Genomic DNA, 24,375 nt, shown 5'->3' on the forward strand with positions numbered 1-24,375 from the left:
TGTAAAGGTGACTATAGGGGTGTTATTTCATGTCTACAAGGCTCTAATAATGGGAAGATATGTATTTGGAAAGGTGTCCAAACAAACACTGTTTCTGTGTCTGGGTTAATAGTAGGTTTCTCGTTAATACTTCTCTATAAAATGTATTTTTAATATGTTTTGAGTGTCTGGAACGGATTAGTTGGATATACATTTATTTCTTGTGAGGAAAATTGCATCGTTTTTTTTGTAAATTTTGGTTTTCGCTAGTCCTTCAGAATGGCACTACCTACCACAACATGCACCCAGAAAGCCACTTCCACCCTTGCTGTCATTACCCCACTTACCACTCGATCACTCCCACCCTCCCTATGTTTTTCCCAGTGTCTTTCCGAGTTTCCTGGTCCGTATGCCCCCCCCCCCCCTCCTCCTCTTCTGTGATTCACATAGGACTTCCTGACCCTGTCCATATCAATCAGTACTTTCTCCCTGTGGATCCCGGGGCCAAGAGGAATGCATTGTGTGCTTTGGAGCAGCCTTTGTGGCATTATTAATTTATTTTTAGCCCCAGCTTCCATGTGGCGGGGGTGGGGTTGAGGCCGCTGGGGGTGACCAGCAATGTCTGTGCTTGTGTTAGGAAAAAGAAGTGGTTCTGATTTGTTGAATTTTCATATAAAGGATGTATTTGAACTGCTTTGTTTGGATAGTATTATGGTATTGTTACGCTACGACGTCTCTCCGCAGCACATACTAGCGTTGACGGATGTGTCTATGTTGTTTTAGTCGTAATCCACCGCTTATGCCGTCAGATGGCAACACATCCTGTTGACACGACGTGAGGATTTTATTTCATAGTGGACCGCGTCGTGACTTTAATCGAGGTGTATCCAATGAACTGGCAAGTATGCGTGTGTAACAGGTGGCAGGTGATGACCTCCGCATTCCTGGTTCCCGTGGGTGTCAGGGCCTCCCCCTAACCCCATACCTTGGTGGCCCGTCGGCCGGAGACAGGTCCCTTTGTTGGGCTTATTACACCGCCTGGCTAGGTGGGTGAGGAGTTCAAACTTCTCCCAAAGCAGTAAAGCAGCTCTTGTAGCAGCTCTTCATTAAGTCTGCTTATGCCACGAGCGGAATGTGCCCTTGTTGATTTATAGGAAACAATATTCATAGTGTACAGACTTGACTTTTTAATGATGCTCTAACAGTAACATGCGTCCTTAGAGCCTGTTTATGAGCATCAAACATGAGAAAAATCCATCATCTCCTTCACTTCTTGGCTGGAGAGAAGAGACGCTCAAACGATGGCTTTTAATGGTAATAATTGAATTTCATTTGAACATGCATCAGATTACACTTGAATGCATCACATAATCAGTTCACAGTTCCACATGTCCAAAAGGAGTAGGAAGAAGCAAAGCTTATTAAATCCTACCCCTCCATCTGGTACTTTTACAATCAGTAACTGTTACATTTGTTCACTTCCTGCTTTCCTAATATAGTTTAAGTATTTTATTTTATTTTTTTTAATTTTTATTTTTTGTCACATGCCGAAGTACAAGGTGATATGACCATACAATGACATAATGGGTACCATTATTACAATAAGTAACTGTTACATTTGTTCACTTCCTGCTTTCATGATATAATTTAAGTTATGTATTTATTTTATTTTACTATTTATTTTATTTTACTATTTATTTTATATTATTTATTTTATATTTATATTAATATTACATTTATATTTATAGTCACGTTTTGTTTTTTTAACTTTTGTATATTACCATACAATGACATAATGGGTACCATAGTAACTTCCTGCTTTCCTAATATAGTATTTTAAATTTATTTTAATTGTATTTAATTTTATTTTTTTGTCACGTACCAAAGTACAAGGTGATATGACCATACAATGACATAATGGGTACCTTAGTAACTTCCTGCTTTCCTAATATAGTTTTTTTTATTTATTTTAATTGTATTTAATTTTATTTTTTATCACGTACCGAAGTACAAGGTGATATGACCATACAATGACATAATGGGTACCATAGTAACTTCCTGCTTTCCTAATATAGTTTTTTTAATTTATTTTAATTTTATTTAATTTTATTTTTTATCACGTACCGAAGTACAAGGTGACATGACCATACAATGACATAATGGGTACCATAGTAAGTGTCAATATAGTGATATGTATAGCACATCATGACTGGTTCAAGACTCTTCATCCTTATCCGTATTGGATGACATTTTTAGCTAATTGGTTATTTTTAGCCTTATGCATTATTTTAGCTGTTTGAAGATGAACTATATCAGCAAGTTGAAGTATTTGTGATTTTAGAAATAAGGAGTTAGTATGTTCTCTGTAGGCGGCATTATGAATTATCCTTACTGGCCTTTTTTGCAGTACATTTAGCGAGTGGAGATTGCTTTTATAGTTATTTTAAAGTTTTTTTGTTTTTTTTTTGTCACGTACCAAAGTATGTGGTGATATGACCATACAATGACATAATGGGTACCATAGTAACTGTCAATATAGTAATATGTATAGCACATCCTGCTTTTAAATGTCTTCTCGAGACAGGTGAGAAGCTCAAATTCCTCCCCGCTGCTGTTTATCCACTCGTGTTATTCCCCAATTTTTCAGATGACCATGACTTATTGAGTCCTCGGTCCAGACGTTGATGCAAGCTCCGCGTTGGGGAGAAGTATTATTTTCACAAGCGTGTGCCAACCCTCAAATGATTTGTCTGAGCCAAGAGCGCAGTGGAGCGAGTAGAGTCTCGTCTCTGTGCGAGTGGAGAACCGCGTCCTGGCACACCGGTATCAAGTCGTTTCCGTCGGCAAACAGAGCCGCTATTGACGCCTGTCGAGCGTGGCGGGACGAATATGGCACCTGTTACTCGGCTGCGGCATAAGACGTGACGGACGAGCTTTACGTGTTTTGAACTTTTGTACAAAAAGTAGCTTTCTTTGTGGTGTTGCTCTCAGGTAAAGAATGTTTTTCGAACATCTCACCTGTTTCCTCCAGCACCCCGAGCTACAACTACGCCCCCAATATGGACAAGCACTGGATCATGCAGTACACAGGCCCGATGAAACCAATCCACATGGAGTTCACCAATTTCCTCCACCGGAAACGGCTTCAGACTCTCATGTCTGTGGATGACTCTGTTCAAAAGGTGAGTTTGCTGTCAAATAAACAGTGTAGCTCTTGAACGTCCACCGTCCTAACGTTGTCTTTGCAAGGTTTATGAAATGCTGGAGGAGACTGGAGAGCTGGACAACACGTACATCATTTATACCGCTGATCACGGCTACCACATCGGTCAGTTTGGGCTGGTCAAAGGCAAATCCATGCCTTATGACTTCGACATCCGTGTGCCCTTCTTCCTGAGAGGACCCAATGTGGAGCCAGGGGCAGTGTAAGGAACCCTGAATGCACCATGCAGTCATCCCTCGCTACATTGCGGTTACATGTAGTATTTTGGCTAATAAGCGTCGGTAATGTGACATTAGATTACCCTCAGCTATGGCATAGTGAAATAATTTCTCCTCCCATTCAGTGAGGAAGTGGTAATTTTTTTATTTATTTTTTTTTGCTTTGCCCTTCTTGCCCACTTCATTTGAAACCCTTTCCTAACTTTAGAGTAAACACATTGATGGCTAACTATTTAGCTCGGTAGCATGCTTCATGTTTAAAGTGGCAGCTGTCTCATGTCCCTGCAGTGATCCCATACACTGCGCCTTAGTTATATAGTAATAATAGGAGTGTAAAGGTGACTATAGGGGTGTTATTTCATGTCTACAAGGCTCTAACAATGGGACAAAATGTATTTAGAAAGGTGTATTATGCTTTAACTATTATTACTATATATCAAATGTGTAAATTCACTTCTGGAGGTCTAATAATAATAATAATCATTATTATTATTATTCTTGCCCAATATGTTTGAAACCCTTTCCTAAGTTTAGAGTAAACAAATTGATGGCTAACTATTTAGCTCGGTAGCATGCTTCATGTTTAAAGTCATCCCATAGCCTGCACATTAGTTATATAGTAATAATAGGAGTGTAAAGGTAACTATTATTTTATTAACTATTAACTATTATTACTATATATCAAATGTATAAATTCACTTCTGGAGGTCTAATAATAATAATAATAATAATACTAATAATAATATTTTTTTGGCTTCTTGCTTTGTGCTTCTCGCCCAATATGTTTGGAACCCTTTCCTAAGTTTAGAATAAACAAATTAATGGCTAACTAGTTAGCTCGGTAGCATGCTCCGTGTTTAAAACAATCCCATAGCCTTCGCATTATAGTTATATAGTAATAATAGGCGTGTAAAGGTGACTATAGGGGTGTTATTTCATGTCTACAAGGCTCTAATAATGGGACAAAATGTATTTATAAAGGTGTATTATGCTTTAACTATTATTACTATATATCAAATGTGTAAAGTCACTTCTGGAACCAAGTAACCGTGAAACGAGGGGTGACTGCAATGCTGTTGGCAACATGTTTTTCCTCCATTATGTGTTCATCACGCCATTGTATGCGTCGTGCTTCAGAAACCCTCATCTGGTGCTGAACATTGACCTGGCCCCCACCATCCTTCACATCGCCGGTCTGGACACGCCTCCAGACATGGATGGAAAGTCTATCCTCAAGCTGCTGGAACAGGAAAGGACCGGCAATAGGTTGGTATTGATGGACATTTTGTACAGTACACGTTTCAAGCCGTGAGCTTTGTGTCAGTGAAATTTACTGGACAATTTGTTTTGTAGACATTTAGTTTCTGCAGGCCCGAGTGGAAAAAAACTTAATTTGTGGCAGTAGGAAAAACAAACACAAGCCTAAGTGAGATACTGTCTCCTGTAGAGAACATTTCATGTGCAGAAAAGCGGAAAAATGCTGGAATTGCAAACCTCACGAGCTCTTGAACTTTCTTTAATGTGTGCGAACCCGCATGCCTTACATGCTCTATCAGATAGGGGAGAACCCTTTGACGACTATAACGTTTGTGCTGCTTTCTTTCTCCCCCCCTCTAGATTCAAACCCAACCGGAAACCCAAAGTCTGGAGGGATACATTCCTTGTTGAGCGAGGGTAAACTGGAGCTCTCTCTTCCTCTTTCTTTCTGTCATCACACACCGTATTATGTCTTGACACAAACCGGATGAAAAACTCCGAGATCCTGACACCCTCCATCCTGCAACACAGGGTTTCTCTGTTAGCCATCATCTTGCAACACAGCATAGACTAACATCCACTAAATCTAGATATACTATAAGAGTAGTCAATGTACAGCTTGAATAAACACAGTCTAAATAGCCGGGGAAAAAAGTGAGCTAGGACTACGTTAAAAAGCTCTAGCATTTCAGTATGTGGAATCAAACTATGGAATGGATTGAGTAAGACCCTCAAACAATGCACAACGATGAGCCAATTCAAGAAACAATACAAACAGTTGATGTTTGCTAAATACAAGGATGAAGAGTCTTGAACCAGTCATGATGTGCTATACATATCACTATATTGACACTTACTATGGTAACTATTATGTCATTGTATGGTCATATCACCTCGTACTTCGGTACGTGACAAAAAAATGAAATTAAATAAAATTAAAATTAATTAAAATTAATTTAAAAAACTATATTAGGAAAGCAGGAAGTTACGATGGTACCCGTTATGTCATTGTATGGTCATATCACCTTGTACTTCGGTACGTGACAAAAAAATCTAATTAAATAAAATTAAATAAAATTAAAATAATAAAAAAAACATATTATGAAAGCAAGAAGTTACTATGGTACCCATTATGTCATTGTATGGTCATATCACCTTGTACTTTGGTATGTGACAAAAAAATCAAATTAAATCAAATTAAATAAAATTAAATAAAATTAAATAAAATTAAATAAAATTAAATAAAATTAAATAAAATTAAATAAAATTAAATAAAATTTAAAAAAAGCTATATTAGGAAATCAGGAAGTTACTATGGTACCCATTATGTCATTGTATGGTCATATCACCTTGTACTTCGGTACGTTTTACGATTTAAAAAAAACAAATTAATTTAATTATATTAGGAAAGCAGGAAGTGAACAAATGTAACAGTTACTGATTGTTAAAATACCATATGGAGGGGTAGAAAATGAAAACCAAATAAATAAATAAAATAAAAATAAAACCATTACCATTACGCTAAAATATGACGGTTATGGGGTTGCGTGAGTGCGATGGAAAAAGTAAAACGTGACGGAAAAAGATGACACAGCATGTTCATTCTCTATCATCCTACTATCTTATCCTCACAATCCCCATTAAGTCCCAAATTACTGGCTTGGACCTCTTTTTGTTTTTCCACTCATTTAGCAGCAACTGTCAACACACACACACACACACATATGCAAGCTAGTATAAAAAAAATGAACAAGGCCGTTGCCTGCACTAGTGTGTACGAAATGAAAGGGAGTGACCTTTGACCCGTGGGGGCTTTGGCTCCTCTAATCCATTCTTTCATTAATCCACACTGTTTATAAAGGCTGTCTGCTTGTGTGCTTGCCTCTAAATGCTGAGATTAGCCCGCACAGACCTTTCAGTCTGTTGACCATGCAGCTGCACTCGCTCCAGCTAACGTGTCTTTGCACTTGGACCGCTCATGAGTGGGTGTGGGGTGGGGGGTGCTTGACTTTATAGCGCCGAATTGAATCATCTTTGTAATTTAGTTATCAGGGAGAAGAGACACTGGCTGTGCAGCTCTTTAATTCCACTTGGCGCAAGGTTTCCGAAGTACAGCCAAGCCAGTGTGTGAACCCCTGGCGGCGTGCCCCTCGGAACCAAAGCACGCCAGACGGGGATCGAGTCTTAAAGGGGCAGGTTGTTCTGTGCTTATTTGTTGCCGTCACTCTGTCTGTGGCTTGTGAGAGGCCAGCCTGGCTCTTTGGCGAAGAGATGGGGGTGAGGGGGGCGTTCAGCTGGCATGGGAGACGGAGATGCAGAGACCGGGTCTTGTGGCGGAGATGATTGGGCAGAGGCTGTGTTCAGACGTGGTCTTCGTACCTCAACCACAAGAATCAGAAACGTATCCCGAATGCTACTAACGTTAAATAAGCTCTCACGTTTGGCTGCTGGACTCCTTTTAGTAAGTAATGTGACATTAGATGACCTTCACACTGCATGGAGTCAGCCATGGCATAGTGAAATAAGTTCTCCTCCCATTCAGTGAGGAAGTGGTAATTTTTTGGGGGCTTTTTGCTTTGCCCTTCGTGTTCAGATGTACTAATTGATTTTTTTGGCTTCTTGCTTTGCCCTTCTCGCCCACTATTTTTGAAACCCTTTCCGAAGTTTAGAATAAACAAATTTTTTGCAAACTATTTAGCTCGGTAGCATGGTTCATGTTTAAAGTGGCGGCTGTCTCGTGTCCCTGTAGTGATCCCATAGCTTGTGCATTAGTTATATAGTAATAATAGGCGTGTAAAGGTGACTATAGGGGTGTTATTTCATGTCTACAAGGCTCTAATAATGTATTTAGAAAGGTGTATTACGCTCTAACTATTGTTACTATATATCGAATGTGTAAATTCACTTCTGGAGGTCAGGTCTTTGTGTTCAGACGTGCTTTTCATACTAATAATAATAATTTTTTTTGCTTCTTGCTTTGCCCTTCTCACCCAATATGTTTGAAACCCTTTCTTAAGTTTAGAATAAGCAAATTGATGGCTAACTATTTAGCTCGGTAGCATGCGCCATGTTTAAAGTGATCCCATAGCCTGTGCAGTAGTTATATAGTAATAATAGGAGTGTAAAGGTGACTATAGGGGTGTTATTTCATGTCTACAAGGCTCTAATCATGGGACAAAATGTATTTAGAAAGGTGTATTGTGCTTTAACTATTATTACTATATATCAAATGTATAAATTAACTTCTGGAGGTCTAATAATAATAATAATAATACTAATAATTTTTTTTTTTTAGCTTTGCCCGTACTCATACCTCAACCACAAGAAGCAGCAACATATCCCAAACTCTCTCAACGTTAAATAAGCGCTCACATTTTCTTTGGGTTCACCGGTTCCTCTTTGTCATTGTTGTGTAGAAAGATCCTGAGGAAGAAGGACGACTCTGTGAGCACGCAGCACTCGAACAGCCTGCCCAAATACATGAAGGTGAAAGAAACCTGCCAGCAAGCTGAATTCCAGACGCCATGTGAACAGCCGGGACAGGTAACACATTGTTTTTGTTCATGTTACTATTTGTCAACCATCTTTGACGCTGGAACACGCCATCTTTAACGCAAGTGTCAACAGTCCACCTTTTATGGCCGCTTCCTCTTCCTGTTTGAATGCTCCCCTGAACCTCCGCAGAGGAGCTCTTACAAGGGGAAGGTGCGGTGCGTTGCGAGCATAAAGAAAAACAGATTGTTTTCATCCCAGTGCGGCCGCTCGCCCCTTTCGTGCTCCTGACGTATCAGCTCAGTTCGACCCCCGAGCTCTTCATCACCGTTGCTAGCCTTCCAAGGGAAACCTGATAGGCCTCATGCTCCTGCGTTTGCACCCTGGTTCCCACACTCGTACTCGCTGCGCTCTGCAGATGTCTCCCTTCCACATCCTCACTCGGATGCGCAAGAGGGCGTCGCTTTAGTAATTATCCGTTGACGCACTTTGGCGTGGACGTGACCCCGCGTGAGTACGAGAAAACCAAAAGCAGACTCGATTCAACCTGTGTGGTCACGTCGTCTACGTAATACGCGTTCCTCTTCGGATGTTGGCGCACGAGTGCCAAAATAAACCAGCGAACCTTTGACATGTTGTTATTTCCTGTGCTCCCCAGAGGTGGCACTGCGTGGAGGAGATCACGGGGAAGTGGAGGATACAGAAGTGCAAAGGCGGCTCCAAGGAGGGACCCAGGAAGAGGGCTCGGAGTCTAAGGCCCCGCAGCAGCTACGAAGCCCACGAGAGAGGCTGCGACTGCGGGGACGCCGTCTACAAACCCTCCAGGATGGAACGCCGCTCCCACCGGTCGTCATCCTCTGGCCAGCGTACGTAGAAAGATGGAATGGAGGAGCGCATGTCACAATATAGAATATGATGCCCTCTAGCGTCTGTTAAAGTCATTACATCATCAATTCCACACTTAGTAAAGTTTATTTAAGATTTCTTCTTCCATTTTAGGTTATCGTCCACGTTTCGTCCACACGCGTCCCACCAGGTCTCTCTCGGTGGAATTTGAGGGTCAGATCTACGACGTGGACCTACAAGCGGATGACCAGTCGGCCGTGCGTCACCGTGCCATCTCCAAACGCCACTTCCCCTCAGACGACTTGGACTTTGACTCGGGTGCCGACGACGGTTCGGAGGAAATGCTGGCAGACGACACCAACGCAGTGGGCTACCCCAAGTCCCTGAAGGTTACACACAAGTGAGTCGCACAGCATCCTTATGACACACACACACACACACACACACACGTGTGCACGTTTTGACACATTTGGCGTCTTTCCCCAGGTGTTATATCCTCATGAACGACTCTGTCCACTGCGAGAGGGAAATCTACCAGTCCTCCAGAGCCTGGAAAGACCACAAGAGCTACGTGGACCAGGAAGTGAGTTTGTACAACAAACATCAACATAAGACGTCACTGTTTTATGTTTGTCGTGTTGCAGATTGAAGCGCTTCAAGACAAAATAAAAAATCTGCGAGAGGTCAGAGGGCACCTGAAGAGGACGCGACCTGATGATTGTGATTGTGGGAAGAAAAGGTGAGGTTTATAAAAACTAGGGTGTCCAAATTGTTGTCTTATAGACCCATTGTAGAAATAAAAAAAAACCCAAAAACTGTAAAAAAAAAAAAAAATCTGAAATGCTAATACTAATACTATTTGTAGTACTAGCATGTATGTGTGTGTTTGTGCCTGCAGTTATTACAGCAAAGGAGACAGAAACAAGGCAGAGAGGCTGAAGAACAGGAACGATCAACTCCATCCATTTAAGTGAGTCCCCCCCCCCCCCCATTCCCCCGCCCCCTCTTTGTTTCATCAACAATCATGTCTCCCCTTCTGCTACTTAGTATGACTTCTTACAGCGTTAGCAGTAAAAACAGATGTCTCTATAAGCAGAAACATTTATTGGGGCATTGGATCAATTAGGAAAGAAATAACATGCGGCACATTGCGACGGAACGTGAGAAGGAAACTAATAACCCCCCCCCCCCTCCCAAAAAAAAAAACATTTTTTTAGTCACGTTGGCAAAAGTACACTCATAAATCACAGATGTAGTGTTATTGAGATTGACTGTAAATTGTCTCATGGTGTTGACGATCCAAGCCTGTCATCGGAATGACACAGTGGATGAGTGGGCGGGGGCCTGCAGTGTGTGTGTGTGTCTGGAAGTGATCAAGTCGCATGCAAAGGCAGGGATGACTCACTAAAAAGTCAAAACCTTCGAACACACACATAAAACGTTGTTTATAATCGGCTCTTTTAGTGGTTTTGTTTTCTCGCTGCCCTCAGTCTCCTGTAGGATAAAACGTCAATGCAGATACATGGCTGCAAATGTACAAAAATAAACACATATACTAAGTTTAGCTTTGCTGTGTCCTTAGCACTTTTAGTGGTTTTGTTTTCTCGCGGCCCTCAGTCTCCTGTAGGATAAAATATCTATGCATATACACGACTGCAAATGTACAAAAAATAAACACATATACTAAAGTTGGCTTTGCCGTGTCCTTAGCTCTTTTAGCGATTTTGTTTTCTCGCTGCCCTCAGTCTCCTGTAGGATAAAACGTCTATGCATATACACGGCTGTAAATGTACAAAAATAAACATGTATACTAAAGTTGGCTTTGCCGTGTCCTTAGCTCTTTTAATGGTTTTGTTTTTTCGCGGCCCTCAGTCTCCTGTAGGATAAAATGTCAATGCAGATACACGGCTGTAAATGTACAAAAATAAACACGTATACTAACGTTGGCTTTGCCATGTCCCTCGCTTTTTTAGTGGTTTTGTTTTTTTGCGGCCCTCAGTCTCCTGTAGAATAAATCGTCTATGCAGATACACGGCTGCTAATGTACAAAAATAAACACATATACTAAGTTTGGCTTTGCCGTGTCCTTAGCTCTTTTAGTGGTTTTGATTTCTCGCGGCCCTCAATCTCCTGTAGCTGTAAGGGTGATGTCACCCACAGCTGGTCTTTGTTGTAGACCAAAATAAAGACCCATGCTAACGTTAACTTCCCTTATCTGCTGTGCAGTGTGCTCGTCCGCAGTCTCCACTTTGCTGCACTTGCCCTCGGTCTCTTTCCGGGTAATACGTGCCTTCAAACGCATGACAAAAAGTGTACATGCTAATGTTAGTCTCCGTTATGCTCCTGCCCTCCTTTGGTCTTGCTGCCCACAGTCTCCTCTAGGGTAAAATGTACAATTAGAAACACATGCTAATGTTAACTCTATTATATCGCAGTCTCCATTTTGCGTTAGTGTTTTTGTTTTTCGCTGCCCTCAGTCTCCTGTCGGATAAAATCGGATAAAATTGCAGATACATAAACATGTCTGGCCTGATGTCATTTTTTTTTGTAATTTTTCTCGGCAAAGGGAGGCGACGCACGAGCTGGACGGGAAGACGCAGTTATACAACGAAATCCGAAGAAGGAAGAAGGAAAGGAAGGAGAAGAAGCGGCAAAGGAAAGGAGACGACTGCAGCCTTCCGGGCCTCACCTGCTTCACCCACAACAACGACCACTGGCAGACTGCCCCCTTCTGGACGTGTATGGATGTGTTTCCATAGTAACCACACACACAAACTTGACCGTACACTGACCATCGTCTGTCCATCTTTGTCCAGTGGGCGGGTTCTGCGCGTGCACCAGCTCCAACAACAACACCTACTGGTGCCTGAGGACCATCAACGAGACCCACAACACGCTCTTCTGCGAGTTCTCCACCGGCTTCCTGGAGTACTTTGACCTCAACAACGACCCCTACCAGGTGCGCCCTCCACGCCACGTGCGGCGTACGTTACACTTCTTAACATCGATGTCTTGATGCCTGTACGACAGCTCACCAACGCCGTGTACGAGGTGGACCGTGACGTGCTCAACTCCCTTCACGCTCAGCTGATGGAGATGAGGAGTTGCCAAGGCTACAAGCAGTGTAACCCTCGACCTAAAGGCTTGGATGCAGGTAAATACTTGGTGGTTGCTATGACAACGTGACTCAAACTTAGTCCCCACCCGGACGGGTTAGACTTGGGTTGATGTGTTGTAGTCCAGCGTGTGTTTTTGCTCATATCGGCATGCCGCATGTGTTTGGGAATGATCCACTTGATCTCGGATGGAGTCGGAACGCTCACACACACACACACACACACACACACACACAGTGACCTCTCATGTCCTTGAAGCTGTTCTCCATCTCCTATGTGCCTATGCAATAGTGCCCTGCTAGTGGCGCCCTCTAGTGTTGGAGCCAATACCTGCAGGATGTTGTCATTAACCACCAGCATCTTACTTTGCCGTGTCCTTAGCTCTTTTAGTGGTTTTGTTTTCTGGCCGCCCTCAATCTCCTGTAGGATAAAACGTCAATGCAGATAGACGGCTGCAAATGTTCAAAAGTCAACACATATACTAAGTTTGGCTTTGCCGTGTCCTTAGCTATTTTAGCGGTTTTGTTTTCTCACGGCCCTCAGTCTCCTGTAGGATAAAACCTCTATGCAGATACATGGCTGCAAATTTTCAAAAATAAACACATATATTAAATTTGGATTTGCCGTGTCCTTAGCTCTTTTAGCGGTTTTGTTTTCTCGCAGCCCTCAGTCTCCTGTAGGATAAAACGTCTATGCAGATACATGGCTGCAAATGTACAAAAATAAACACATATCCTAAGGTTGGCTTTGCCTTAGCTCTTTTAGTGATTTTATTTTCTCGCTGCCCTCAGTCTCCTGTAGGATAAAACCTCTATGCAGATACACAGCTGCAAATGTTCAAAAATAAACACATATACTAAATTTGGCTTTTCCGTGTCCTTAGCTCTTTTAGCGGATTTGTTTTCTCGCGGCCCTCAATCTCCTGTAGGATAAAACGTCAATGCAGATACACGGCTGCAAATGTACAAAAAATAAACACATATACTAAATTTGGCTTTGCCGTGTCCTTAGCTCTTTTAGCGGTTTTGTTTTCTCGCGGCCCTCAGTCTCCTATAGGATAAAACCTTCCTTTGTCATACATTCAGATACAGAGCCCCCATTGTTTTGGTATTCTGCTGGAAAATGAGTAAAAAGTAACGTCAGGGTTTGTTTATAATCTGCTCGGCAACTCTTGTCTCTCACTTCTCCTCCTCCTCTTCCTCTCCGCGATTGTCCGACATCTCTCCATAGGTGCATGAAGATCTCGTCAGTGTGAATGAATCTATTGATTTAATTCCCCCCCCACGTCTGGGTGAATCCAAGCATTAACAATGGATTGCTTTTATTTTCCTGATCAGGAGGTAAAGATGGAGGAAGCTATGAGCCACACAGGTATCCGCACCGTTTTTGTCTCTCTTCTGTGGCTTTTTCTCCCTCCTTTTTTTTTTTTTTTTTTTTTCGTTGTTGTTGTCGTTAACACCTGCATGGGCCTCATATCGCCTTCACTAATCCCATCCATGAAGTGCCAGCGCTTCGGAGCGTGGCTGCATGCTGGGGGACACGCTAACATCCCTCCCATCCATGCAGCTTGGTTTCTCCCATCAGGCTTTTTTTTGGGTTTTTTTCAGTGTTGTCTTTGCAGAACTACGCCACTCTGTGGAGAGACATTGTAGTGCACGTGCATGGCGGCGTACCATCCCACCACCAACTTCCTCATCACACACTCGCAGGGGATAGTCTGACATTTTCATTTTTGGTATTTTTGGCATTTTTTTCCCCGCTGCATGGTACCGACTCGGCTCTACTCGCGTTTCCATTAGCCAAAGCAGGTACTATGATTCTATGACTGCGCTCGCCCGCAGTCTCCACTTTGCCGCACCTGCCCTCAGTCTCTTTCCGGGTAATACGTGCCTTCAAACGCATGGCAAGAAGTGTACATGCTAATGTTAGCGGTTGGTTAGTCTCCCGTTATGCTGCTGCGCTCCTTTTTGTCTTGCTGCCCACAGTCTCCTCTAGGGTAAAATGTACAAATAGAAACACACATGCTAATGTTAACTCTATTATATCGCAGTTTCTATTTTGATTTAGTGTTTTTGTTAGTTGCTGCCCTCAGTCTCATGTCGGATAAAATGTGTCTTTGCTCCTCCTTGCGACCCTCAATCTCTTTGAGGCTAAAATGTGTCTGCTAATAGATGACTGGAAATCATCGCATTCCCCATTTTGCTTTAGTGGTTTTGTTTTCTCGCTGCCCTCAGTCTCCTGTAGGATAAAATGTTGATACAGATACATGGCTGCAAATAAACACATAGTATACTAAGTTTGCCATGTCCTTAGCTCTTTTAGTGGTTATGTTTTCTCGCGGCCCTCAGTCTCCTGTAGGATAAAACATCAATGCAGATACACGGCTGCAAATGTTCAAAAATAAACACATATACTAAGGTTGGCTTTGCCGTGTTCTTAGCTCTTTTAGTGGTTTTGTTTTCTCGCGGCCCTCAGTCTCTTGTAGGATAAAACGTCTATACAGATACACGGCTGCAAATGATAAAAAATAAACACAAATACTAAATTTGGCTTTGCCGTGTCCTTAGCTCTTGTAGTGTTTTCTCGGTGCCCTCAATCTCCTGTAGGATAAAATGTCGATGCAGATACACGGCTGCAAATGTTAAAAAATAAACACATATACTAAGGTTGGCTTTGGCGTGTCCTTAGCTCATTTGGTAGTTTTGTTTTCTCGCTGCCCTCAATCTCCTATAGGATAAAACCTTCCTCTGTCATACAGCTGGTACCGTGCAGTGGAAAAGCCATGAAAATGTCAAACTATTCCTTTTAACGGCTCACGTCCGCTATCATACATCATCATCATCATCATCATCATCATCATACATAGAGGGTCTCCCACGTTTGTGGTTGCCATGGTGATATCATCATTTGTAAAAAAAAATTAAAAAAGGCCTTTCCCTTCTGACGTGTGTTTGTGGTACCTGCTTACCAGGCGACAGCAGCACCGAAAGTGGTCAAAGAGGAGACCGAGCCTCTCCTTCCTGTGAGTCCTGAAGCCCCGCCCCCTGCCCCGCCCCCCCCCAGTTTAATCAAACAAGAACACAACTATATTCTTATCATTTCCAGAAAGCACATTTAGCTCAACGTTTTGCTTTGTGTCCTGTCTTCTCCTGCTCGTTGCAAGCAAGCGGCAACTTTTGATTTGCTTTTTTGATTTTTAATTCCTGCATTTTACTCCTTTTTTTGCTTTTTTGTTTTGAATTCCAGGTTGCAGAGCTTCTTTGTGCGGCTTTATGTGTCACTTTATCGCGGCGGAATGTCGCCATATTTTCCCTTTGCACTGCATGGTGCCGCAGCTTCGCATCAGACAACAACAACAACAACAAGCATCCTGCTTTTGTGGCCTTAGATCCTTACGTCCTTGTCTCCTTCTCCTTCAGCAGCACGCAGCCAGTATGGGACGGACGACAGGGTTAAGCTTCCCAACTTGACGGACGAGGACGTCAACTGGCAGGGACTGGAGGATCTGTACAGCATCAACGAAAGCCTTTACCAATGTAGGCCCGACTACAGCCCGGGTCCCGACGACTGGGCCAACTTCCAGAAGGATGTAGATCACATGTTTGCACTGCCACGCCTTTTCAACCAATTCAACCAAACCCAAACGCCTGACGACTCCACCCTGCCCGAGCTGGGCTCCGGGGCCTGGGGCGGAGGCCTCGAAGTGGGCAGCGGGGACGAGCCGGCTCGGGGTGGTTATGTGCCGCCCCGTTTCACCGCCACGAAGCCCATTAATGACCTCCCCAGGAGGCAAACGGACCCCCCCCAGATGCCATTGGTACCCCCCGCTCAAAACGGGGGCTGGGTGCAGCAGCAGCTGGAGGACATGGACGGAGACGTGTTCAGCGGCAACGGGCTAACCGAGCTGGACACGCGACACGACGCTCTACTACGCACTCACAACTCCCTGCAGCCCCTCCTTCCCCGCATGGAGGACGCCGCCCCTCACCGAGCCCCGGGTCCCAGCCTCGGCCCCAGTGTCGACGACGACGACGACGAGGAAGACATTTTCCACGACCAGGGCTTCCTCCCTGTTTCCCCGAACGCAATGAGGCCCAGCACCGCCTCCACCGGGAGCCCCCCCACCGCACAGACTCCAACCTCGGTGCTGGTCCCTGCCCCGCCCCTCACGTTGCTCTACGAGGGCAGCGGCGCTCAGAATCTCTGATGGTCGCCGTACAGAGAGAGACAGTCACATGACCAGGTCAGTCATTCAGACTTGTATAATGACTTTAAAAGCTATCTTTATTTTTTTACATTATTATTAGCTAACAGTGTTATGATTTTTGTCAAATATATATATTATATATTTAGAGAAAAGCCTTAATGCAGCTAAGTGTTGGGAGACAAATGAGATTATTCCCTACGGATAACAACGCTTTTTAATGAGGAATCAGTCGGTAAAAACAAACGGACCCCAAATGCACTTTGGATCTTTTCCCCATAATAATAATAATAATAATAATCATCATTTTTACCGTGTTATTCCTCACATGTTACAGTATTTTTGCTTTTTCTACACTATGATGCTAGTTTTCCCATGTTTTGACACTTGAAAGTATGTGTTTGAAGAAGGGGGTGTTTGCTACATTCACCGTCCAAAAAGTACGAATAAACATTCTTCCACTGATTGGACCGCCAAAGCAACGTTGTTGATAAATGATGTTGACATAAAAACAGTAAGATTGCCAAAAAATGCTGAGTCATGAGAGTGCGGTTATGATAAGATGGGGTTGAGTCAATGCTGGGAAAAGCTAAGCAATTTTTCATGTTACTGCATGATGCTACTAAAGGCCCGTGTAGCGACATCGCTAGAATGTTCCAACCCACTTGAGTGTGTGTGTGTGTGTGTGTGTGTGTGTGAGTGTGTGTCAGTGGTTGCTGGAAAGCCATGAAAATAAAAAACCATCAACCATACCCTTGGTGTTTTATGTTTTTTTTAATTATTTTTAAGGTGTCACATGACATCGCTAATGTCGTCTTCGTGCATAAACCTTCCCTGTTGTTTTTTTTAGGTGTCACATGATGTCACTGATGGACCGTCATGGTTCAGTCGGCTGACGCCCCGTGCAGCCAGCGTGGGTTCGGTTCCCGCTCAGTGACCATGTGACATCGCTAATGTCGTCTTAGTGCATAAACCTTCCCTGTTGTTTTTTTTAGGTGTCACATGATGTCATTGATGGACCGTCATGGTTCAATCGGCTGATGCAGCCAGCGTGGGTTCGGTTCCCACTCAGTGACCATGTGACATCGCTAATGTCGTCTTTGTGCATAAACCTTCCCCGTTAGTTTTTTTTTTTAGGTGTCACATGATGTCACTGATGGACCGTCATGGTTCAGTCGGCTGATGCAGCCAGCGTGGGTTCGGTTCCCGCTCAGTGATCATGTGACATCGCTAATGTCGTCTTAGTGCATAAACCTTCCCCGTTAGTTTTTTTTAGGTGTCACATGATGTCACTGAAGGACCATCATGGTTCAGTCGGCTGATACCCGTGCAGCCAGCGTGGGTTCATTTCCCGCTCAGTGATCACGTGACATCGCTAATGTCGTCTTAGTGCATAAACCTTCCCCGTTGTTTTTTTTAGGTGTCACATGATGTCACTGATGGACCGTCATGGTTCAATCGGCTGATGCAGCCAGCGTGGGTTCGGTTCCCACTCAGTGACCATGTGACATCGCTAATGTCGTCTTTAGTGCATAAACCATCCCCGTTAATTTTTTTTAGGTGTCACATGATGTCACTGATGGACTGTAATGGTTCAGTCGGCTGATGCAGCCAGCGTGGGTTCGGTTCCCACTCAGTGATCATGCAACATCGCTAATGTCGTCTTTGTGCATAAACCTTCCCTGTAGTTTTTTTTAGGTGTCACATGATGTCACTGAAGGACCGTCATGGTTCAGTCGGCTGATACCCATGCAGCCAGCGTGGGTTTGGTTCCCGCTCAGTGACCATGTGACATCGCTAATGTCGTCTTAGTGCATAAACCTTCCCCATTGTGTTTTTTTAGGTGTCACATGATGTCACTGATGGACCGTCATGGTTCAGTCGGCTGACACCCGTGCAGCCAGCGTGGGTTCGGTTCCCACTCAGTGACCATGTGACATCACTAAAGTCGTCGTAGTGCATAAACCTTCCCCGTTGTTTTTTATTAGGTGTCACATGATGTCACTGATGGAACGTAATGGTTCAATCGGCTGATGCAGCCAGCGTGGGTTCGGTTCCCACTCAGTGATCATGTGACATCGCTAATGTCGTCTTCATGCATAAACCTTCCCTGTTGTTTTTTTTTTTTAGGTGTCACATGATGTCACTGATGGACCGTAATGGTTCAGTCGGCTGATGCCCGTGCCGCCAGCGTGGGTTCAGTTCCCGCTCAGTGACCATGTGACATCACTAAAGTCGTCGTAGTGCATAAACCTTCCCTGTTGTTTTTTTTTAGGTGTCACATGATGTCACTGATGGACCGTAATGGTTCAGTCGGCTGCCGCCCCGTGCAGCCAGCGTGGGTTCGGTTCCCACTCAGTGACCATGTGACATCGCTAATGTCGTCTTAGTGCATAAACCTTCCCCGTTGTTTTTTTTTAGGTGTCACATGATGTCACTGATGGACCGTCATGGTTCAATCGGCTGATACCCGTGCAGCCAGCGTGGGTTCGGTTCCCACTCAGTGATCATGCGACATCACTAATGTCATCTTTGTGCATAAACCTTCCCTGTTGTTTTTTTTAGGTGTCACATGATGTCATTGATGGACCGTAATGGTTCAATCGGCTGATGCCCATGCAGCCAGCGTGGGTTCGGTTCCCGCTCAGTGACCATGTGACATCGCTAATGTCATCTTCGTGCATAAACCTTCCCTGTTCTTTTTTTTTAGGTGTCACATGATGTCACTGATGGACCGTCATGGTTCAGTCGGCTGCCGCCCCGTGCAGCCAGCGTGGGTTCGGTTCCCACTCAGTGATCATGTGACATCGCTAATGTTGTCTTCGTGCATAAACCTTCCCCGTTGTTTTTTTTTAGGTGTCACATGATGTCACTGAAGGACCATCATGGTTCAGTCGGCTGATGCAGCCAGCGTGGGTTCGGTTCCCGCTCAGTGATCATGTGACATTGCTAATGTCGTCTTCGTGCATAAACCTTCCCCGTTAATTTTTTTTAGGTGTCACATGATGTCACTGATGGAACATAATGGTTCAATCGGCTGATGCAGCCAGCGTGGGTTCGGTTCCCACTCAGTGGTCATGTGACATTGCTAATGTCGTTTAAGCGTTAGCCGTGCTCGTACAAACTTTATCACGTGCGAAAATACTTTAATATTTACTCATATAGTGAAAAAATAGTGGTCTCCGCTACAACAGATTCCGTATCACTATTAACCTTGCAACTCAACCCAATCTCTGGCGCGTATTGTAATAGATATTTATTATTTCTGGTAAATGTAAGTATATTTACAAATATATAAAGGCCTAAAAAAAATTAAACCAATAACAAAATTATGCATTTGTACTTGTACAGTCAGCTGCCCCCCAATGTAAACACCTTAAAATATAAATTAATAATTTAAATTTTTAATTAATAAATTAATACTTTTAGTTTGAATTATTAATAAATAATTGTAATAATTAATTAAAATTGTAATTATTAATAAATAAATTAATTATAGTAAATAAATAAATTAATTAATATTAATAAATTAATATATATAATTAAATGTACTTTTTATATGCAGTTTATTACAAAAAATGCATTCGTACCCCCCCAATAATTGACTTAAAACTTGTCAAATATTATGTAATTGAAATTAGACACCCAGGTAAGTGGTCCAACTGTAGTTTAATGTAATACTGTGGTGGTGGGGGGGGTAGTAACGACACGAGACAAAGCTTGTTGACTTTTTGTTTTTTTAATGCTAAATCTCAACAATGTATTCAAGTCATTTGTAAAGCAAATAGTCCACAAACATAAACGAGAGACTTCTGCTCCTGAGGAACGTCATTAAGAGCTTTCTGAATACTGCTAAAATATCCGTGAGGTCCAGTCTTTCTTAATGCTGCTCGGAGAAGTGCATTATGGGTAATGTAGGCATCTTGTCAATAATAATAATAATAATACTGTTTGGACTCTCGTCTTTTGAGTAAAAGGTTAGGATGATAAATACGCGTACTACGCTCTACCGTATTTGTATCGCTATTTACACCATGATCTCGGTTAGTCGCTTGAGGTACTTCAAGTCACACAAATACTACGTGAACATTTAAAAAGGAGCAGGAAGTCAAATGTAATACCCTTTAATATAGACCCAGTTTAAAAATAGCAACAACAATAACAGCAGAAAAGCGGCCATGCCGTCCGTCTATGCTACTGTTAGTCTCCTAGCTAACTAAACGTACAATACAATCACATCTTTGGGACATACAGTAGTAGCCTTAGCACGTAGTCGGGTTAGCGTTCGGAACCCGACTGTCCCTGTTTAATGTACCGGTGGCGTCGCTTCAAAGACTGAGGCACAAAAAAACGCAGAAAGAAAGGGGGGGGGGCGCTGTTCAGTACTGCGAGTGGGCGGCGGAGGCGTACGTTGCATAGGACACGTTTGTGCTTTAGTGATGTCGGTAGCACCGTGGCGAGATGCTGAGTCAGCCCTTTCGAGGGAGGGGAAGGCACGGGCTGTCAGACGTGGGCGGAGCCTCTGTGGTGATGCGGCAACACGATAGGCAGGGTTATTGCTTTGAGGGCGTTGCCGGGGCAACTGAGGCTGCTGTGTCCGCGCTCCAGCAGCAAAGCGGCGGGGACCTCGGCGCGGGGCGGGAGGAACACGGGGCAGGAGCGCGTGCGGGCGTGGCTCTTGTGGCCGCCGGCGTGGCAGATGAGCTCGCTGACGGTGCCCAGGGGCGGCGCCAGGTGTTGGCGCCAGCGCTCCACGCGCTCCTCCTTGTGCTTGATGGAGTACCACGTGAGGAAGATGAAGACGAAGCCCACGAACTTGAGGCTGGCGGCGAGGCCGAAGTAGACGAAGCGGAAGGAGGTGACGTCGTACTCCCAGCACGAGCCCTGCACGCCGCAGTCCTGCTGCCACAGCATGCAGGTGGTGTCGATCACGGCGCCGAAGTAGATGGGCGTCGGGATGTAGGCTAACCATGGAGGCGGGGCCACAATGACAAAGTAAGTTCATTATTTATTCAATTAACGATTCATTCAAGTCTAATTAAAGGCATTTTTTTCCACATGTAGGACACACCCCTTCAGCAGTGACTCCACCCCCCAGCTCACGTGACTAAGTGTGGGTAAGTTACTGCCGATGATGATGAGTACAACTCCATGTTAAAAAAATCCCAGCTATTCCAAAGTGTTAACACAAGGCGCTGCAATAGCGTTTACTGACCACATGATGGCAGCATTTCTCAGTTAATGAAATCAATGCTTTTTAAAGCATTAGCTTTTTGATGCTGACTTGTTTGGACTTTAAATAAAGTTCTCCAAATGCCATCACCGCCTTGTGTTGTCTACATTATTTATAGCAAATGTGTAGAAGTACGTAGCAAAGTATTTCGACTCACCGAGAGTTCTGAGGAGGACAAACTGCATCCCGAGAGCAAAAGGCCTCTCCTGTTCATCCACGGACCTGCAGCGACACAACACCATCATCGTACATCGTATACGCCGCCACCATTTTAACTGGACCGCTTTATCTCACCTGAGCGTGACGATGATGGCGGACGGCTGCGCACACGCCGTGATGAGCGTGACGATGAAGAGGAAGACGAGGAAAGGGATGAGCGTGTTGCACATGCGGTCGCACTTGCCCGACAACGCGTAGCCGTTCTCGTTCAGGTACGTCTTGACGATGACCAGCTGGAGCTGGTTCACCTGGCCGCCCGACGATGGCGTGATCACCTGACGGCTCTGAACGCAGCCGCAGTCTGTGTAGTTCCGCAACTGGGGACAGGAAGGGGGTCAAAGGTTAAAGGTTGTGTGCACAGAAACATGGCTATTTTTGTCCCATTATGACTTTATGCTGTTAATTTATTTGGATTAATTATTGAACTCTTTAATCAATTATTACATTGTTACATTTGGTTATTTTAATTATGAAAAATGACTATTATTAATGTTACATTATAACCAATTTTATTATTTGGTTAATTTGTTTTAATTTTGGATTTTTTTAATTTTTATAAATTCAAATAATTACATTTTAAACAATAATTATTTGCATAAATTAACTAACATTAACTGCTCTGTTTACACTATTTTATTAAATGTTTTGCTATGCATTGTGGTGCTGATGTCAATATATATATATTAAGACTGAATTATAAATACATACAATAATTTTTTTAATATATAAAAGTTTAATATTACAATATTTTCTAACAAATTCAGGCACAATTAAATTATTTTAAATGATATTTCATGAATTCACTCAGTAATATTAGTGGTTATTTATGATGCTTATTTTACTATGATCACTAATTTACTTTATAAATATTATTTTTATTCTGGGGGATGTACCCTATGGCCTGTCCCCTTCCATTGCCCCCCTTGTTCCAGGGTGGCACACACATACACACGACGTCGCTCACCCCACTGCTGTCGTTTCCCACGGCGCTGCAGCCGGCCAGGCAGGGGTTGAAGTAGGTGATGCCATCCGAGCCACACACGGGGGCGTACTCGTGGATCCTGCAGCCGCAGTTGACGTTGCAACTTCCTGTCAGATTCCTGTGCGTCAGGGTCAGCGTCGGCCTGCGGGGACAAGACAGGGACGGATGATGCAACGTAAAGTGTGCCGTTGACAATATTCATGTTTAGTTTGGGAAAATAATATATGAGGGAACCAGAAAAGGAGCGGCAGCAGGTAAGTCCAGAAGCGTTCACATAATACGAATGCAAAAAAAGCCTTACTTTACAAAATGGCCCAAAAAAACATAAGGGGTTAGTATGGCGTTTTTTTCAAATTTTTCAACTTGCTGAAAATGCACTTTTCTGGTGAAAAAGACACCGGAAACCTCACACACACTCAACAGGGGGCCCAGAAGCACCCAAAAATGGCATAAAATGCCAAAGTTTGAGGGTGTCGATTTTTGAAAAAAACGTAAGGGGTTAGTATGCCGTTTTTTTCAAATTTTTCAACTTGCTGAAAATGCACTTTTCTGGTGAAAAAGACACCGGAAACCTCACACACACTCAACAGGGGGCCCAGAAGAGCCCAAAAATGGCATAAAATGCCAGTTTTAAATTTTGTGATTTTTGAAAAAAACGTAAGGGGTTAGTATGGCGTTTTTTTCAAATTTTTCAACTTGCTGAAAATGCACTTTTCTGGTGAAAAAGACACCGGAAACCTCACACACACTCAACAGGGGGCCCAGAAGCACCCAAAAATGGCATAAAATGCCAAAGTTTGAGGGTGTCGATTTTTGAAAAAAACGTAAGGGGTTAGTATGGCGTTTTTTTCAAATTTTTCAACTTGCTGAAAATGCACTTTTCTGGTGAAAAAGACACCGGAAACCTCACACACACTCAACAGGGGGCCCAGAAGAGCCCAAAAATGGCATAAAATGCCAGTTTTAAATTTTGTGATTTTTGAAAAAAACGTAAGGGGTTAGTATGGCGTTTTTTTCAAATTTTTCAACTTGCTGAAAATGCACTTTTCTGGTGAAAAAGACACCGGAAACCTCATACACACTCAACAGGGGGCCCAGAAGCACCCAAAAATGGCATAAAATGCCAAAGTTTGAGGGTGTCGATTTTTGAAAAAAACGTAAGGGGTTAGTATGGCGTTTTTTTCAAATTTTTCAACTTGCTGAAAATGCACTTTTCTGGTGAAAAAGACACCGGAAACCTCATACACACTCAACAGGGGGCCCAGAAGCACCCAAAAATGGCATAAAATGCCAAAGTTTGAGGGTGTCGATTTTTGAAAAAAACGTAAGGGGTTAGTATGGCGTTTTTTTCAAATTTTTCAACTTGCTGAAAATGCACTTTTCTGGTGAAAAAGACACCGGAAACCTCACACACACTCAACAGGGGGCCCAGAAGCACCCAAAAATGGCATAAAATGCCAAAGTTTGAGGGTGTCGATTTTTGAAAAAAACGTAAGGGGTTACTATGGCGTTTTTTTCAAATTTTTCAACTTGCTGAAAATGCACTTTTCTGGTGAAAAAGACACCGGAAACCTCACACACACTCAACAGGGGGCCCAGAAGCACC

At 43.3% G+C, this 24,375-nt stretch overlaps 2 protein-coding genes across 14 annotated transcripts in view; one reads left to right on the plus strand and one right to left on the minus strand.

Moving 5' to 3' along the window:
* Positions 1-17,070, plus strand: part of sulf1 (sulfatase 1) — a 76,004-nt gene extending 58,934 nt beyond the window's left edge. For 6 of the 10 annotated variants that reach the window (XM_058060196.1, XM_058060198.1, XM_058060197.1 and 3 more), the window contains 14 exons: positions 3,011-3,161; positions 3,229-3,404; positions 4,558-4,686; positions 5,038-5,094; positions 8,094-8,220; positions 8,828-9,035; positions 9,169-9,415; positions 9,502-9,598; positions 9,660-9,754; positions 9,914-9,985; positions 11,582-11,754; positions 11,832-11,974; positions 12,046-12,169; positions 15,551-17,070. In XM_058060196.1, the coding sequence (XP_057916179.1) occupies positions 3,011-3,161; positions 3,229-3,404; positions 4,558-4,686; positions 5,038-5,094; positions 8,094-8,220; positions 8,828-9,035; positions 9,169-9,415; positions 9,502-9,598; positions 9,660-9,754; positions 9,914-9,985; positions 11,582-11,754; positions 11,832-11,974; positions 12,046-12,169; positions 15,551-16,338 (2,587 nt within the window). In that variant the 3' untranslated portion in view covers positions 16,339-17,070. Of the gene's footprint in view, positions 1-3,010; positions 3,162-3,228; positions 3,405-4,557; positions 4,687-5,037; positions 5,095-8,093; positions 8,221-8,827; positions 9,036-9,168; positions 9,416-9,501; positions 9,599-9,659; positions 9,755-9,913; positions 9,986-11,581; positions 11,755-11,831; positions 11,975-12,045; positions 12,170-13,361; positions 13,503-15,550 lie in introns of those variants that run through there. The other 4 variants (XM_058060204.1, XM_058060203.1, XM_058060202.1 and 1 more) reach the window with 4 other exon arrangements.
* A 2,961-nt stretch (positions 17,071-20,031) lies between these two features.
* Positions 20,032-24,375, minus strand: part of LOC131109036 (solute carrier organic anion transporter family member 5A1) — a 52,084-nt gene continuing 47,740 nt past the window's right edge. For all 4 annotated transcript variants that reach the window (XM_058060571.1, XM_058060572.1, XM_058060568.1 and 1 more), the window contains 4 exons: positions 22,752-22,911; positions 21,863-22,104; positions 21,726-21,790; positions 20,032-21,299 (listed from right to left, as the gene is read on the minus strand). In XM_058060571.1, coding sequence (XP_057916554.1) covers positions 20,839-21,299; positions 21,726-21,790; positions 21,863-22,104; positions 22,752-22,911 — 928 coding nt within the window. In that variant the 3' untranslated portion in view covers positions 20,032-20,838. The remainder of the gene's footprint in view (positions 21,300-21,725; positions 21,791-21,862; positions 22,105-22,751; positions 22,912-24,375) is intronic.

Source organism: Doryrhamphus excisus, chromosome 21 (genome assembly GCF_030265055.1).
Source record: "Doryrhamphus excisus isolate RoL2022-K1 chromosome 21, RoL_Dexc_1.0, whole genome shotgun sequence".
In the NCBI taxonomy this organism is placed as follows: Eukaryota; Metazoa; Chordata; class Actinopteri; order Syngnathiformes; family Syngnathidae; genus Doryrhamphus; species Doryrhamphus excisus.